This window comes from Anopheles marshallii, chromosome 2, assembly GCF_943734725.1.
Source record: "Anopheles marshallii chromosome 2, idAnoMarsDA_429_01, whole genome shotgun sequence".
Taxonomy (NCBI): Eukaryota; Metazoa; Arthropoda; class Insecta; order Diptera; family Culicidae; genus Anopheles; species Anopheles marshallii.
This window is the reverse complement of record NC_071326.1, coordinates 15,742,545-15,761,333: the sequence shown is the minus strand read 5'-3', so window position 1 is coordinate 15,761,333 and position 18,789 is coordinate 15,742,545. Positions and strand designations below refer to the sequence as shown.

The window sequence follows — 18,789 nt, the reverse complement described above, 5'->3', positions numbered from 1 at the left end:
GCGTCATTCGTTGCACTTTTTTGCACGCGGCCATAACGGCCGGCAATGTAATATGATCCTGCGCAGGATAAGTGTACGGTGCGTCGTCGACTCTCCGACTCCGCCGTCGAATGGGACTGAAGAAAGTATTTAAAACCGATGTGCAATCCGTACAGAAAGCACACTCCATGCGGGTTCGGGTGCAAATAAATATCCGATTTGCAACAGTCGTTGAGTGTTTTATGTGTTCATGGTGATTTCTCATGCGCCTGATATGAAGCATTTAGCGCATTCCGGTACACATCTGACCCACCGCTCCGGAATGGGAATGGTAATTTACTCAGTCAGCGCGTTTCGTTTTACATCACCCGGGCGGTTGTAAGCCGTTTCCACATTTTTCACACTCCCATCCAGGGAAAAGCAATTGCATTGCTTATGATGTTCGACTGCAAGACGGTTTTTATGCCGCCAGCTCGAACACAGCCGGCAAAATGATTTTGAACCTCAAGGTCAGCACGGATACAGCCCCCGGCCCCGGTTGGAAGCTTTTGTTTTCTTCTACCGTTGCTGCCGCTCAAAACTGTTCCATTTCGTGCGTTTCCAGCGCAATGGAACTTGATAATAAATGTTTTCTCCAGACACTCAGAAAGCCGAGCCGAGCTTGCTGGAAAAGCGCATCCCGGTTTTACGATGTTCTTGCTCACCGAATGTGATCTATGACCCCGTGGGGTCCCGGACAATGAACGCAATCGTTACGCTAGCGGTTACTGCTTTTCTAGCGTTAATTTTTTCGTCACTGTCATCGGGCGTAGAGAAGACTTTTTACCTCACACTTCGCATTCGCATGCTCTACGCGCCAATTCACGGTCACATGGAAGCGGAGATGAGGAGACAAAAAAAAGATGCTTGTTGACCCTGTAACTGTGTTGCTACCAGCCAGCAACAGTACACGTTTCAGGGTGAGGATCGTCGCTACTCAAGACGACGCCAGAATATACCCAGTTTGATTGCGCGTACGTTGGGGAAGAGGAGGCACACACCAAAAAAAAATCCTCGTAGACAGTCGGTTGCGTTAATGATTTTGTATGTTGATTCCCTTTTTTGGAGTCTCCCGCGTAAGGTATGGGCTTGGGCACAGCAGGGCAGCTAAATGAGCATAAAAAGAAAGGCACCAGGCCGGGTTGAGAAAAAGCGAGAGAGACCGTGTTATGGTGTGTGCTCGTTACAAAAAAGTGGCAGAAGAAAGAAGCAATTTAACGCTTACTTCACTTGATGCGCCTGTCCGGTTCGCATCATCCCGCGGAGGAGAAGAACCTCGTCTACTGCTCGTCGCCAAGGTGTCGTACCGTCTCGTCATTCGCACCGGCTGGGAATCAACCATGCCATGGCCGGTTGGGATATGAGGAAGTGATTGCCACGAAGATTCACCTATTGTATCGCATGTATGGTCCGAGCCTGGTTGGAGGCATTTGTACCTACACCGGCAGGACATATCCCGTTCTTGCTTGATGCTCCCCATGCTGCGCCATTCGCCACAGCACAAACACACTCGCAATCTTGCTGGTTTACGATCTTCTAGAGCTGTATAAGGTGATCACAGCACATGGTTGAGAAAAAGGGAGTAAATAGCGATCGCAGCGAGCGCAACACTGACTCACTGTACACTTTGAAGTTTCTCAAGTTTCCTCCGGTGAGACATTCCACAACACAACACAAACGCAAACAACAACAGAGAGCCCGGCCGTGAGACTGTAGGGACGGTGACGCTGACAGCGTATTCCTCCCCGGACACGATCGTACAGGCTGCAGAAGAAGTCTTTTTGGGCACCATTTTCGCGTCACCTTTTCGGTTCGAAATTAAAATTAAACTTCTACCGAGGGCTCCCAAAACGAAACGGTACCGGTAAGGAAGAAGGTGCGAAGGGGGTAAAATTGCTCCACCGAAAAAACAAGCAACAACTCCAACTCCGTACCCCAAATCAAAGCAAAGCGTAAATGCGAAAGGAACCAAACGGCGGATAGGAGCAGTACATGTTGGCGAACTGTACAACAAAAGTGAAGTTCTCCGGCCAGAACCGCTTCGAAAAGCGCACCAAGCTTCATCCGAAGCATCCGTGTAAAGCAACCCGCTAACAATCGCAGTTTGTTCATGGAATTTATTATTAATAGCTTAAGAAGCGCTATGACAATGTTGTTTTCACTCTTGGACGACACAGAAAAAAAATGACCACAAAAGTAGTTTGCTGGCGAGTGATTTAACTCGCTTACAATTAGTCCGTTTCCGGCGCTTTCCCATCGCATTTGTGCGGAAAATTATGAGACGCATTTATTTGGTTTGCTTGTAGTCAGCGATTAATTTCGTCAGTTGTTTTGTTAGTGCTGCTACCACCAAAAAAACGACATCTTATTCACACACCCTAATTGTTTCAATGTGCGTGCAATAAATTGTCGTTTATCTGTGGTTTTCAGTAGCTTCTTTTTTCTCATATTAAGCTCTTGCTTTGATATTAACTTACAACAAAAAAAAAGATTTAGAAATTTATTTTTTCTTGTACTTTCAGCTTTTAGTAATGCACATGCATTGACAGCTTTTGTATTTTTTTCTGTTTTTGCGTGTATGATTGCAGCAAAACAGTATTGTAGCTTCGGTCAACCTTCGTTGACAATAGGAAAATAACTGCATACCGATCGCATGATGATCCGGTTACTAGAAGGTTCACCAACGAAACGTCTATTTTGTTTCCAACCGAGTGAACAAATAACATTCCACGCTGGGACCTCCGAAATGCTAAAGTAGTACTCATGCTCGATACCTTTTTCCCATGGTTTGGCGGGAAGCCAAACAAAAAACTTCCACGCCACGCCATACCACGAACCGCCAGCGCAAAACCGACCTAAGCTGCTTTGTGCCGAAGTGCGGGCAAATGGGTTGAGTTCTTTTACGCGGTTAATGTAAGTGCTCCCTCCGTAACAAGCACCCATCACCGATGGGTAAATTCAGCAAACCACACTGAAATCATCTGCGCGCGTAATGAATGCGCAAAATGTAGCATCTTATTGTGTTGCTTATTTGCACCAACGAATGAAATCATCTACTGACGGAGGGTTCAATATTGCTCTTTGGAGACTGATGCTGCTGCAGTTCCGCCACCTTGACAATTGAGCTACAGGGTGTGCGTTCACCGTCTGTTCCTTAAGCAGAACCGTAAACACACTAATTATTGCACCCGAGGACATCCACGGAAGGTTTACCATTCGCCGTGAGCGATTCGGCAGCAGCGGGTGAGTTTGTAATAGGTACGGTCGTTTTCCATTCAGCGAGCACCGATTGGAGGATCGATTTCATACCGGGTATGGGATTTGCTAAAGCAGAGAAAAGTAAAACCTACCTTCTCCCCTGCGGCCATAACGAGCATCTCGTAAAGCTGATTAAGCCTAATATTGGTAATTAATTTGTTAATTAATTGCTGTGCCGTAACATGCACGCATGGAGAGTTTTCATTCTCATGTTTTTGTTGCCAATTTCAAATCAATGGAGAGGTTTTGGGTAGCTAGCCCCCCAAAATTCGACCGGTCGCTATTTATCGAACCGTGATCCATTACCGCTACCGATGGATGGAAATACGGGGTGGACGAATGAGCTTGGTTCCAGCAGGAGGGGCAAGCCATGCAGATACGGATCATTACGATCGTTCATTAATAATCACGATACACGAATACGCTGCTCCATGACCATAACACTACCTTCTCCAAAAAAAAAGCGATGAGAGACGATGCGAGAGAAAATAAAGTTAATGTCATTTTTAAATGTTCCGTTGGAAGGCACTGGTCGGCACGTATGGAATGGAGCTGGGTAGACGGGACAACGGGACCAACCGAGCTTAACAAAGATACCGTTGATCCCGTTTCCCTCACTTATTGAATGTTTTATTGGTGTTCATTTTACGGTTTTTATTATCGGTATCATCTCATCCTTTCGTACGAAAATTGGGTCTCAATTCAAACCACCCGTTTACCCGTCGCTTTGATTGTTCACATTCACTCATGTACGTGTGTTTCCTCTTCTCTCTGCAGGTATCTTCATCCGGCTTCTTTGAACTGCAAATACTGGAGATTTCAAACACAAACAGCCATCTACTGTCCGGATACTGCTGCGGTTTGCCACCGGAGAAACGACAGACCCAAACGACAGGTAACTCGAAGCGTTCTAACCGCCACATACGTGGTTTGTGGTTACCCACAATGCCGCACAACGGTTGGGATTTATCTATTGCCACCATGATGGATGCTAACAACAGTGTTGTTGTTCTTTTTTCCCCTTTCATCACACACACATACAAAATATAGGATGTCCGGCATGTGCGACCGCGTTCAGCTTGTGCCTCAAGGAGTACCAGGGCACGACGTCAAGCGTTCAGCAGCAACAAAAGCAGCTGAAACAGCCGGCCACAGCCATTGCCGTGGAACCACAACCGTCCGGTCTGTACGGTTGTGCGTTCGGTAACGCCAGCACGCCGGTCCTGGGTGGGTCGAGCTTCGTCCTGACTGACCCGGAAGTCGGTGGCATCACATTACCCTTTACCTTTCGGTGGACGGTGAGTCATGCAATATTTTATTCCACATTTACGCGTTATCATTCCCGAAGAGTTCCAACGAAACCTTCGGGTTCGTCGCTTGTGCTACATACTGCGTGCATTGAAGTCATTTGTTTCGAGCTCGAACGAATTACATCGCGAATCGTTGCGACTGCGGGTATTGGTTTTTAGCAGGTCCCCGCAAAACACTTTATCCCCACGATGCAAAACACAACAGTACAAACTATCTGCAGTTCACCTGCAAGGCTAAGATCGATGTTTCTGATAATTACTTCTTTGCAGGCACTTTTTTGTGTATACCTTGCATGCTCGAGGAATGTAAATCATTGAAATGCTTCGTGCGGGATAAAGAGCAAATGCTGAAATGGGATGGGAAGAAAAGAAACACGCAATTGACAGTATCGGAACTGGGTTTGATAATGGACTCCAATAACCAAAACGTACCTTCTACTGCACACTTCTGCGAATGCGTTGATTTATCCCGAAAAAAGACGATAAGAACGAATTAAGTATCGCTGACATGTATGCCTTATATTTCCTACCCTTTTTTCCGCCGTATTCTACATACCGATGATACGTGCGAGCACTAAGTATTTAACACGAGCACAGTGGAGTTTAAGACATTCATTTCTTCCTTTTTATTTCTGAGACATACGCGCTGTTCTCTTTCCTGTATGTAGTAGTGAAGGAAGGAAACTTTTTTTTGTTTGTTACAGCGAACAAGAAAACACCGAACCCTCGGGGCTTTCCATACGATGGACCACCCATACTTATTCCACGATTGCAATGATCACCACTACACACCAATTGCCTGGCGTCATGTTACGATCAGCAGCACATGCAGATCCGCTACGACACGATCGAACCATTTATGAAACACTCAATAACGATAATGAAAATATCTTGGATACTTTGTCAATATTAATCATATTCCTTCGTCCTAGATGGCTTCCCCGGACAGAGTTGCAATGGTGATCTGCCATCGTAAGCTTCCCACCACAAACTCTATGTAAAATATCGTTAAATTAACAGTTTAGTAGACACTTTTCTTGCACTCCGCGTTTACACGCGGCGTGCTCGTTTTAACCTTTTTCGGTGCAGGCTCCCGTTGCCGCGTTGCGCTAAACGTGGAGGCGAAACGATCGCAGTGCATTAAAATTGACTCGTTTCACGTTGACTTGACTGACTTGCCGATATGGACCGATCGCGATCATAGCTGCCCGAGCACTCCCTGTAACTGTCGTTTCGTAGAAACACGGTCAAAACCGCAGTATGTGCATGCATGGCGTACGGAACGGCTTCGAAGTAGATTAAAGATCTGCCTATATTTTCCCGCATTTACCATTCGAAACCGTCTCAATCATCTCCCCGAGGTTGCGAGGGATGGTTGTGCCATAAATTCTTCGCTGTATCAGTACCGCACACCTTCCGTAATGCCCGCAAATCGGTCCGATCTGTCAGGGGTGGTTTTCTTTTTTCCCGAACCCACAACCGACAGCCTTCTGCTCGAGTTAATCAGCATACTTCAACGATCTACACACATACACACATGTACGTGCATGCGATAATCCAGTCGCGATCTCACCGTCCATTCGCGAGACCTCAACTGTCCATCCACAAACGATCGATGCTGGCTTATGCCGCACAGTCGGATCACTTGCCGAGCGGGTGCAGGAATTCAATTCAAATTTTTCATTTGCCCTTTTTCGGTGGCAGTATTGCTTGATTTTGGATTGGAATTCGATTGAATTCAAATTAGATGCTTGTACTTACGACACGTTAGCAAGGACTCTCCTGCCGGCACTCCGATCACGTCGCGGCTACGCAGGCCTCGGATCGGGAGCAGCTCCTGTGTGGCGTTGCGATGAATATGGAGCGTGATTGATGCTGATGGTTGAGTTTCGTCATGTAAGCTGATTTGCTTTATATTTTCTGCATCATTTCTTCGGCTTTATTCGGAATAGCTTGCGGACACCTCGTACCGAAAAGGTTAACTGACACCAGAACGGGTCAATTTAAACTGAAGCGCAAGAATTTTCTTCCGGCAGGTAAAGATTTATGCTCACATTTTCATGCACAATCTGAACCGTATTGAACTGTGTTTTAGGACAAAGCTGCTCCTCACACAACGATGTTCTCAAGATTCAAATCTGTTTGATGATTAAATATATATATCCAAAATCCAACACAACACGGATAGTTCCAGTTCTACACATCCAACATAACAACGTTTATTTAACTCGATTTTACTTCAGTTGCACAAACATCAACAAATCGAAAAAAACGTCACGCGTAACATTTTGCTGCAGCACAAAAACTGTAATCAGTTTTGCTCCATCAGCGCTCAGTTCATCGTCATCGACACTCGTAATCATCATCGTCATCATCAGTTATTTTCTTCCCGCAAGCTTTACCCAGCAGCCTACCCATAGCGTTCCGTGCCCGCCAGGAGAACGGATAATCGGTGCTTGGCGATCGCTCTTATTAATTTCTCAAGACACACTCTTTGCCGGACCAGTGCTGACCAGTTCGGTGGGCCGTAAAATTAAAACGAACCAAGCGAACGAAACGCTTGCATGACTTGACGCTGCAAATCGACAACGAAACGCGAAAGAAAGCAAAACTCCCCACATCGGACGGGCGGAGTTTCTTTTAGCGATTACTTTAGAATGTTTTGTGCCATTGTGCCCGCTTCGGGGGGAAACCCGATGGCAATCCCACTGGGTGCAGTTGGGCTGCGGGCGCGGAAACGTTGATCGACTGGCTAGCTAATTTATCCGGAGTGCTCATTTTTCTTCGCTCTCTAACCTCGCAACTCGTCAAACGATGGTCGGTGGTTCTCATCACGATTGGCATTAGCAAACAACAGAAGCACAACAACAGAATAAAACCGTGGTAGGAAGTGCCTTTTGGCAGTGCGGTAGGATGCAGCACCTACAACCGACCGCTTCGAGAACTCGACTGCAGTTGCAAGTCGAGGGTGCGAACCCAAGCCCCCCGAGTGGGGGTTCGGATAAGACAAAAGCCTTTTTTGCTTGCAAAAAACGATCACCCGCAAAACGGGACGCATAACAGATTGAGCACATTTTGTGCAACTATATTTTATGCTTCAATTCGTTTTGCTTGTGCTATTTATTTTTTCGTCGCTGCTCCACCCGTTGAAGTCTCTCTTCGGGTAAAGACTGATGGTGCCCGGTTTGTTTGATATCTTCAGCCACCCTGTTTAGCTAGTCCGTACTGGTCGTCTTTTTTGTTTTGTTTGCTCCTCACGGATACTGCCGTTTTTGTGCTGACAAAAGTTGCATGATTTATGCGCGATCGTCTAAACGGCGGAAAGGTCTAAATTGAGCTTGCCCATTTAACGGAACAATAAGCTCGGCAGCCGTGGCAGAAGAAAATGCAACGCTGAGCTGTAATTAAAGAGATAAAAACACAAACCGTTGTCTGTCCGTACCGTTTTTCGCTGTACCTGGCATCTATCGATGCGATACTATCATCACCAGACAGGCCCGGACCAAATCCATTCAGGGGACATAATTTTATTCTTCTCCTCCCTCGAGAAGTTCATAGCTCAGCACAAAATTACAAACGATAAACGACCAGCTAAATGCTTCCCAACGTTATACACGGATTACACTAAACCTACCCCGAAGACAAAAACCAGCCCGACCGGTGATCACTATCAACATCAACCAAGCGTCGCCTTACGATCTAGCGTCGAATGTAGATCAATTGATTGTGTTGGAACCGCTTCAAGGAGATTGTTTTTTTTTGTATAGAAATTTTCTATTATACGACCATCGCGACGACATCTCAATTTCCTTCGCGTGCTAGTGCTGGCATAACAAAGCAACGCAAACAAAACAACAACAAAAAATCGGCCCTCCAATGCATTGCAATCAGCTTAGGTGCAGTTTTGCGAAGTTAATTAAATGTCTGCTTATTGCGCAGGGATTCAGACGAATGGTGGAGACTCGGTGGCGCTCCTCTTCCAGTCCGACATTGGAAGTAAGAAGCGACAAAAAAACCCCTATTTGCCTACTTGCAACGGCCCCTTCAACTTGGCATGCTTGATCGAAGATAGGTCTCAAAATATACCGCAAAACTACCGCCACCGTTACGGAACGAGCTCGTGTGTCCATACAAGCCCCGGCAAGATATTTCTATTAAGTATAAGTCCTTTATACCCGCACCGGGAAGGAAGCTGGGATCGAATTTATTACCGGGAACCTTCCGCAACACGCGCGATACAGCGGTTTCGATAAGCATTTGTCACATCGTTACAGCATATCCAGCAGTAACCCCGGGAGGAAATACATTCTTTCAACGCTCGCATTTTCCTGCCTCCAAAAAGCCATCGTTTTGCCCCCCAGGTATTGGTATGCTTCCGCTTTTGCTGACTAATGAGAGTGGGCATCTTTCTTTTTTTTAAGCGTTGTGTGTTGGCCGCGTTTGAATGGTTTACGAATTTACGAATATGCGATCTCCACTTACCCACCTGCTGTGTGATGAAGGAATCCTTCATCATCGTCCATCATTCAATCGTCATCAAATCAATAATGAGCGTGGACTGCGCATTCATCAGTTCGAGATTCGATTGTTCGGGAAAAGTTCACACAGAAGTCACACAAATTACACTGTCAGCGCATTACAATTCAATTCGTTCTCCCTAATTTGGGCAATATCTCATGTAGTTCACCTTTCGGGCAACCCGCGACACTCGAAGCGAGACAATAAAAACAATCACCAAATGGATTTTAATAAGTGTTTTATACGGCTCCCACTTCGGTGAGTGTTCCGCGGACGCCATCGAACAACAATCCACCGAACCAAAGCGGGAACGTGCGCCGATGCCCAAAATGAAGATGCTCCACCGTGGATCGATCGCGGCCTGGGTGTTTATTTTGCAGTGAATCGTTTTATTACCCCTTCGCATTTGCAACTATTGCAATCTCATTACCATATAATGGGCCGTGTAGAAGCAACGGGCAACTCACTACGGACGCCTCGAAACGGTTTCGCTTTCGGTGAGAAAATCGGTTCCTTTGGTAATACATATTTATATACTTCCTCTCCGTAAGTTCGCGTTTCGGTACTTTCCGTACTACGGCAGCCACTACCATCAACTGGCCGGCCGGCAGCAAGAATTCGACTTGCATTTTCGCCTTATCCTGTCCATCGCATCACCTGTGCGAAGTGAACCGAAAAAAATCGAAAGGGAATCGGTGTGCCTGTTTTTTTTTAGATTAATTCACCCAAGGAAAAAAGAAGAATTAACAAGCAGGCTTCCTTCAGTTCTTGACAGTGTTGGTATGTGCCATTGATTTGGGCTCGCGATTTCCGTGACACAGCAAACACAGGACGGGAGATAAAGAAGGAGAGAATATGCTTCACGTGTGCATTCGCGCTATCAAATTCGCCGGCACGGATGGACGAAACCGGTGTGGACGAGTGAAAAATAAATCGACAAAAAGCCAAAAATTCTCATGCAGATAAAACTGGCGAATATCGCGGAACCCCCCCAACAACCCCCCCAGACAGATTGAAAAAGCGGACGGACGAAACGAAAAATAACGCGTCGAGTTGCGTCGGTTGGGTCTTGGGAGCATACCTTAGACGAAAGAGTCTAACGCGAAGAGTGGGAGAAAGGAAACATAAGGAGAAAACCTTCTTTTTTTTGTTAAAGAGCGATGACGCACACCGCCATGCTGGAGCGGAGAACGAAGCGAAACATTTCGTCTCATTAAAATTCCTCACAACCGAAATTTATCTCCGGACGCGATTCCGAAATCATCCTAAATCGTTTTTCCACGCTTAAACACACACACACAAACACAAACGAGTCCACTCCATATAATGCACATTGATTTTGGAGGCACTTTCACGTGTGTCACCATCAAACATTTGACTCAAAGGTGTTTGACAGGCCTTTGATCATTGAAAGCTTTACTTAAGGGATTAATAGATTCTATCATACAGCAACTCAAAGCAATCATTGGAAATCACTTCATGTTAAAAGAAAGATCTAATGAATAAAACATCAATTTAAAGCAGTCTCCGACGTACACGTGATGCATTTTGGTGAACATTAAAAATTCGGAACCCGGAAGTATCCCCAATTTCCGGATATTCCAGGTGCAACATCCTTTATACTTGAAAATACAGAGTCAGCGTCACTTTTTAACTTGTAATGCAGTCAGAATTTTAAAACCTGTACTATAGATAAAATCCATGGAAGAAAAAGTGATATCTTTTGAGTGTTAGTAAGCTTCTTTTTCATACAAAAGTACTAAACAAATTACTATACCCGGGAAGGAAAAACGATCTAGTCAAAGATGTAATTTACTTCCCTTTTAAAGCATTGCCCGCTCGGTACGATGTGAATAAAATATGAAAGCTCATACCGCATCCCAATGCCTCGGTGTTTGACCGCTGGCCTCACGAAAATCTCGTTGCACGGAAACTGTCGTCGTGGTGTCGTCGCTGTGCTGGTAGTACACCCTGGTGAAAACGGAAGAATCCTCCGGTTGCTAACCGTTGCCAGCTGAACAACAACAGCAACAGAGCGAGTGGATTATTAGATCTATCAATGTTATTATCCAATATCTTTGCCGTTCTGTGGCCGCGTGATTTCCGCGCTTTCTTTCTACCAGCTTTTCATCCCGGCTTCCCGCACTCCTGTAAACGATCATTTCCTCGATGATGATCAACTCGTCCACCCGGCCCACCACTCCGATCGAGGGTGAAAAGCACCCCTGCATTCAACCCATAAGCCCGTGATAAACAGGAATGGGAGAGTAAATGTTATTACCATTTCATTGTATCGTCCATTATTTATGATTTTATAAATGGAACAAAAAGCAATTGAAAATGGCAGCCGGTTGGCCGGGGTGGGAAGTCTCCCCAACGGGAGCGGGACGAAGATGGCAAGCGATCTCGCGATCATGCAACGAAAACCCGCGGCACCGGTCACTTCTGCTGCTGCTCGATGATCTTCTGCCGCTGGCCTCGCTCGAAGACATGGCCAGCAGCAGCAGCAGCAGCAGCAAGATCGGCGGCAATATGCACCACGGCGCGGATAAATCATCCGATCGATGCGCATTGCGCACAGCGGAAACGAAATCGATATTTTATAAATGTATGAAATAACCTTCGCCCGAGAATGGACCGTTCCTCCCGGCCCAGCCCAGGGAACGTCCTCTCCACGCACGATTTTCTTCGACCCGCTTGGACTCGCGCTTTGGAAGCCGAATGGAATGAAATGCATCCATGACAAAAAAGCAGGGCACAGATTTACACTCTCCCGTTTGGCCGGAAAAGCACAAGCTTGGGGTGGGTTGAGGTTTTTCGAAAGGTTAGTGTGAAGTGTTTTTTTTTTACCGGACTTGTACTTAGTGACGTGCAACGAAACCGAATTACAGCACAAAATGTAGTTTCATGCCGTGGAAAACATTCCTTGGAACATGAGACAACTACACGTAGAACGGCAATACTTGCACTAACAAAACAGTCCCGAAATGACGATTATCAGATCTCGTTTGCGTTATCGATTACAGCGATTCGAATGTGTTGTTTTCTTTCCGCGTAATGTTCAAGCGAAGACACGTGAAAGGATGATTGTGGCCGACGATTGGTGTAAATGTTATGTACAGGGTTCCGCAATCGATACCATACAATAGAAGCACACAATATTAAATATGTTACACGGACATGACAATCGCGGCATTTGAAATTGAAACACAAGCCACTAAATGTTGGTTCGCGTGCATGGTTTCATAACCGTACTTTAGAGTGTCTGTAACGAATTGACAATCGAGGCAATTGATATTGAAACACAAGCCACTAGATATTGATTATTGTGCAAAGTTTGATGACTGTTGTGTACAACTGCTGTGTATATAGCTGTAAAATATAAACAGTAATAGAATTTTTATGAAACCCTGCAATAGTATTTTATCACAGTCTGTCACTGCCAATATAATAGACACAGATATTCGTGTAACGCATATGCCGGAAAATGCGAATGGTTGCAAGAAATTTAACTCATTTTATTGAATTGAATTTGATGGACATAATTAATCAACTTTATGGTCAAGCTTTATTCTCGTATGATAAATTTCAAAGAACTGTCAAGTTTCAAAATCCACATGCCTGCAAATGTCCAATATCTCGGAGACTTCCTACAATATGCTATGTATTGCGGAACCCTTTACCTTGCTGTTACTCTGCTAACCGGCTCGGTATCTTTAAATACCACAACGCATTGGAAGCTTCACCATTGCACAAAACAACACTCTGACGCGGCGAACGATGCGGACAAATGTGTAACAGGAAACTGCTGATATCGGACCGGTACCACCACCACGCTGCACGTACGATCGGCAATCGGGATTCGGGGACGTGATCGATCAGTTCGACCGTTCGAAACATAATTGTTTGTTACACCGGCCAGCATAGAAAACCACGTTCCCTACTGTTTTAGTTGATAGTAGTTTTTTGTTGTTGTTGTTATAACTACTCCACACAGCACTGGATGCAGGTGCCTCGCGTCGCCAGTGTGAGCGCCGTCTGGTCGCGCCAGCTGGCTTGCCGCGACAAGCCGGGGAAGCATAATTTTATCACATCGCACAGCGCAATGTTTAATTGCATTTTCTCGCATCGACCGTGGATCGGGGAGAGTGTGCGGGAAAACCCGCGCCATCAGGAAGATATATATATGTGTGTATAAATTAAAGATGAATCTGTACGGGAATGCCTTGTGGATGTGGGTTTCGTTTTCCTTTTTATCGCGTACAACGGCAAGATACGCGCCGTTACAGTCGGTATCTCGCTATCATACTGTCGATATCGCATTACACCACGGTTATGTGATGGCATTCGGGCGCTTTATGAGGTGAGTGGAAATGATAATGTGTACACCACCGCCGCCATACCACCGTTTTGCGTAGAACCCCCAAATGTCGGATGCTTCACATTGCCCAGCTAAATGGGTCCGAAGGGAATCGTTGATTGAAAAACAAGCAGGCTTATCTTCGTTTTTTGCCTCCATTTCTCGGTGCGTGTTAAGCAAAAATAAGCAAGAAAATGCGCTAAGCTTTCGTCCACAGCAATAAATTTCACCTCCCCCAATCGTTTCACCACCACGGTTGCCGTACGACGTCCGATAGTCCAAAGCAATCGGTTCGGCGATAATTGAACCTGCAGCGAGTGCACAGGGTAAAAGTGCAACCCGCAGTGGAAATCTTTCACAATCTTAAAAATTCACAACATTTCGAGATTACGATGCAATGTCCACCGGTGCACTCCATCGTTTGGCATCGGATTTTAATTGGAAACCTTTTGACGGTTATGATTAAGTTAGCGATTGTCCAAAGTGACAGCTGTCAATCAGCGGCCAAGTTTGTTCTTCTAAACATCGGGCAACGCACTGACATGAGAAGTACACACACACACACACACACGCGAAAGTATCCCCACATCTAAAACATCCAAACAGTACCCACGCTGTGGCTAGGACACCAACGCGCCCTGCTTGGCGTCTTACTTCGGTGGGCGTTGCACTCGGTTACCGCAATGAAGCAAAAGGGTAGAAAAAAAACGCACAGAGCAAATTAAAGCACTCCTTCCAACTGACGGGCCGGGTTCGCACGGATCTCCACAGCTCCACATGGGAAGCGGGCAATTATAGGGTTTTCAAAATCAATATCTCACACGTCAATCACGTCAACCACGGCTGTACGGTTCACTCTAGCGGCAAACTCACACGCGCTTAACTATTCGAACGAGCGGTTACGTTTCGGGATTCACTACTTCCCTGGCACGATGTTTATCAACAAAAACCGTCGCGGGGATTCATTCAAATGTTTGCCACATTCGCCATGCGCGCTTACGGAGATGGATTTTTAATTAAATCGAAACACACGTCCCAAAATCCAAACTGCACTGAAACGGGGCCTCTCTCTCTCCAGGTGAGCACGCAAGGAGCAGGCAACGCACGGTGCAGAAAAGGCCCCAGTACACAATGGGGTCCGTCCCGTCCGATCGGTTCTGTCTGATTTGTACTCGTTTGCGCTTTGCGTGTTCCATATTGATTCACAATTCAGCTCACCCGAAACCCGATTCGAGGCGGATGCTGGTTGTGCGGTAGCTGCTGCAGTTGCTTGCCCGATAGAGAGCAAGCGGCAAGCTTTGAAGAGCTTGCAGATCCCAGCCCCAAACCCAGTGCCGACCCGGGGGTCTGGGGCAGGATGAGATCTTTTCATCAAAGACAGACGACTACCGGCGAAGACGCCGTCGTCGTCGTCGTCGTCGGCTGATTGACTGACATGCGAACGGGAATGCTCAAGAAGCACAATGCCCCAAAGAACCGAGCACAGGTGCTGCACGCAAGGGACGGTGCTGCAAATCATCGAACACGATGGTTCAGTTAACATAACCACAAAGTGAAAGATACAAAGGGAGGCTCGAACGCAAACACACACACACGGTGGCAGACCTTGAGTGTGAGAAAGGTCCTGCCAATGTTAGCATAAGCAACAGAAAGTGAACCAAAACTACCCAAACGTTCCATTTTGTGAGGAGTGCATTCAAACACACGTTTCCTCACTCCCTGTGGCCACAACCCGTGTCCTTGCTTCCTTGTCAGCCCTTGCAAAAGCACTGGACACACTGTGCTCATTCCATCGCCATACCGATTCCATTCGAATTCAAGAATCGAACAGCGTGCTCAATCGCTCAATGTGTCCAATAGCCGGCCCAAGGAAGGTGTAGTGGAGCAGAAGAGTATGTGTGTGTATGTGTGTGCAGACGGGGGACTCCTGGGAGTAAAATTTTGGAGGAAACCGAATAAATTAACTCGATTCACTTAATTGGCTTCAATTTAATGCTTTCAACCGGTAGGCGGACGCTGGCGACGCGATCTTTAACGCGATCGCGCACCGTGCGTGGAGGCGAAGGACGACAACGAGAACGAAATGACAAACAACAAAACAGCGACAAGAAGTCAAACGTTAGCTTTCGTACCGAACTCGTCCGCAGCTCGGAGGAACCCGGAGTTCGGCCAAACACGACTCACCAATACTAATCAATTTGAAATATTTCCTCCGTTCAGCACTGTTCCTGTGATCCTTTACTTTTACTTCCCTTGATTGCTGCCAGTTCTTCGCTTTCAATCGATACCGAAATGGGGAAAAGTGACCAAAATGCCATCCAAAACCACCGCTTTTACTTCTTGCTGCGGTGGAATTCTGGATGGGAAAAATCACGTGAAACTGATTACGTGCAACTCTAATGATGGTCAGTTTTAATTATCCTTTTCTCACCTTTTCCCAAAATATTTGGCTGCTCGCTCCAGACGTCTAATAGCTCTGAATTATATCGCCTTTTCAATACGTTGATGCAACCGTGAATAATGGTACTTATTATTTTATTGGACAAACATACCTTGTGCTTAATGAATCTTTTGAGAAGCGTCATTGTATGAATATGAACCTTTAGAGCGGAGTTAATCAAATCAGAAGTCGACTCTCGAAAGAACCATGAATCTTCAAAGAACCATTGAGCGTTCATGAATTAACGAAGATAAATAACTCATTGACTCAAAAATTCAATTAATGGCTCTTCATAAATTCATGAATTCTCAAAGATCAGCCTAATTTTTGGAGTTTTTTTTTTGAAAATTTTAAAATTCAACCACTAATTTAAACAAAATAAATTCCAAAATTACATTTTGTTAGATGGTTTGACCGAATGAAACTGTTTATCAATGTCTTTTTATGATTAATAAAAGTTTTTCTACTTGTTTCACCTATAAAACGATTCTTACGGATTAAACAAAAAGAAACGAAAAATAATAACAACATCTTTGAGCGTTAATGAATTTCTGGTTTCTAGCTGCATAAGATTCAACCAACACTAGTTGAGATCTTGAAATTATGTACTAATTACGACATGAATATAATAACTATAGAATAAAGAAAAATCTAACAAACAACAAATTCGAAGTGAATCAAAATAACTCAAAAAAATGCAAAAATATTCACCTAATTTTTATTGCAAATAATCCCGCGAACAGTAAACAAAACAGACCCTTTCTCTCAATCCACAGTGACCATGAAGATGTTACAATAATACCATGGTCTATCTCATTCGGGAAGGAAGGCATTGCACTAAACCGTGTTATTATATTTTATGGCATGTTTTGAACTGCCTCAGGAGTTCGGCGGTTTTGTGGAATTGTTTCCCGATCCGCCCGATCACCCAATCGTCGCTCTGTTTTGCAACAAGTACACATGCTCGAACCGTTGTTTTCGGTTTTCTTACATTCAATTGTTCTGTGCTCGATACCTTCGGTGTGGTTTTTCCTTTTCGGCATGAACATCCGTGCAACTCGGGATTCAGCACAGGGCTGAAGCCTGAATAAAAGCACGTGGAAAACAATACATCTGGCGTATCAATAACCACAATGATTCGGTGTTCCGTGCAACCGAGCATCGGCACGGTTGCGCAGTTTTTGCAACTGGAAGAATTTGTGTGTTGCATTTTCTTTACGTTTCGCTTGCCTCGTTTGTCGCTTTTGTGTGTTGCGGGTCTTTTTGCAACACTGCCGCCACTATCTGAAGCCGACGGAAGAATGGTTTGTACGAGCACACACACATGTCAGCGCCGAACTCGTGAGAGAGAAAAAGGGTTTTACTACACTTTTCCCCGGGACACAGTATGGTTTCAAGACGATTAACAGAAATTTATTTTCCCATCATACGCCGTGGAAAGCTGTCTTGCACAGAACGAAAAACCCAAAAAAAACACAACGCATTCAAATGTGGCCGTTTGGAAGATTGAGAAGAAACGGCCGCATCAAACAAACGAAAAAATGACGCAAGGATAATGCAACGCGGGAAACATCATTCCCGTTCTAGAGAATGGGTTTCCTGCTGACGGCTTTCTTTACATGATCGCTACTAAGCTGCTCCATTCGAATCCCGACCTGGTCTCGGATGGCCGGGTTCGGTTATTCGCCCACTTGCCCCAGCGATCGTGCACGGTGGCTGCTGGCTGCCTATCAGCAAAACAGCTCCAGCGTCGAGGGCAACCGTCACGAAGAACACGTCGTCGTACCGGGCGCGACGTGGGCTACCTTTGAACCCGCACGGACAAGCTGCAACTGCACGCGCATCACGTTCCACACTCCACGTTTGCCCGTTCCGGATACCGGAATGTCAGCCGGAGACTCCTTTCTGCAAAGCGACAACCACTGCTGCGATGATGCGATCCTGCCGAACCGCGATAAAGCTCGATGAGTTCTGGTCGGACAAAGAAAGCGCTAGCGCTGCAAGTGTTTTGTTCTACCGGGGTGTGCAACCCCCGGGGGCCAATCGACGACAGCCATGGGCTCGTGCATATTCATGAGCTAGCACGCGAAGGTGTTTAGAAGTAGCGCCGAATGAAATTTGCATTTCGCCGGGTGCGCGCGCATGTTAGAGTTTATATCCTTCGCACTGCTAGATCACTGACACTTTCCTCCATGACTTTGGCGGGGGGCCAATATGGGTTGAACTTATGCCACTGCCCTTAAAAGGAACCTGCCCGATCCGTGCGAGACAATCCTCCGTTAGTTCGCTGTGTTCCACCGGTAACGCTACCAGTGCCCGATGGAAGTCGTCTATCTTCTGGCGAGATTGAGTTTGGCAAATTCTGTAACCTTTTCTGATGTCTAACGCATACGGAGAATAAAACAAACCCCACTTACCTACACATCGACACGAAAGCAAATAAAAAAGGGAATGCATCTGGTGCGAAACCGAGCTCGAAGTAAATCAGACAACCAATTATTCTCTTCCGTCCCAGGTCCGCTCGGTTATTCTCACGATCCCGCGTAAGGATCATTAAGTATTCATGATATCACTCAGAACCTCAATGAGAGGATGGTCACTATACACACACACACACACAAACACATATCTACACACAGCTCATCAACCCTTGTCGTGCCATATGCCGCTGGTTCGACCAGAAGCAATGGGGTTTTTGCAGCAATTTGCCGTCGGCTTCTTCGACATCGCGTGAGCTCCGACTCCACGAAAAACAAGTGGCGTTGATCGCCTTCCAGCAGATCAGTAACTCCGGACAAGGTCCGGAAATGTTTTCCACCCAGGGCGCATCCTTTGGCCTTGGGCGATCGAGCGAGAACGAAGCCACGCAGCAGCCGTTCTTTATG

The 18,789-nt window shown here is 45.9% G+C and overlaps 1 protein-coding gene across 1 annotated transcript in view; it reads left to right on the top strand.

Annotated features, from left to right (window-relative positions):
- Positions 1 to 18,789, top strand: part of LOC128709330 (protein serrate) — a 102,539-nt gene that overhangs the window by 17,793 nt on the left and 65,957 nt on the right. Inside the window, exons 2-3 of the mRNA XM_053804318.1 lie at positions 4,054 to 4,171; positions 4,327 to 4,574. Of these exons, the coding sequence (XP_053660293.1) occupies positions 4,054 to 4,171; positions 4,327 to 4,574 (366 nt within the window). The remainder of the gene's footprint in view (positions 1 to 4,053; positions 4,172 to 4,326; positions 4,575 to 18,789) is intronic.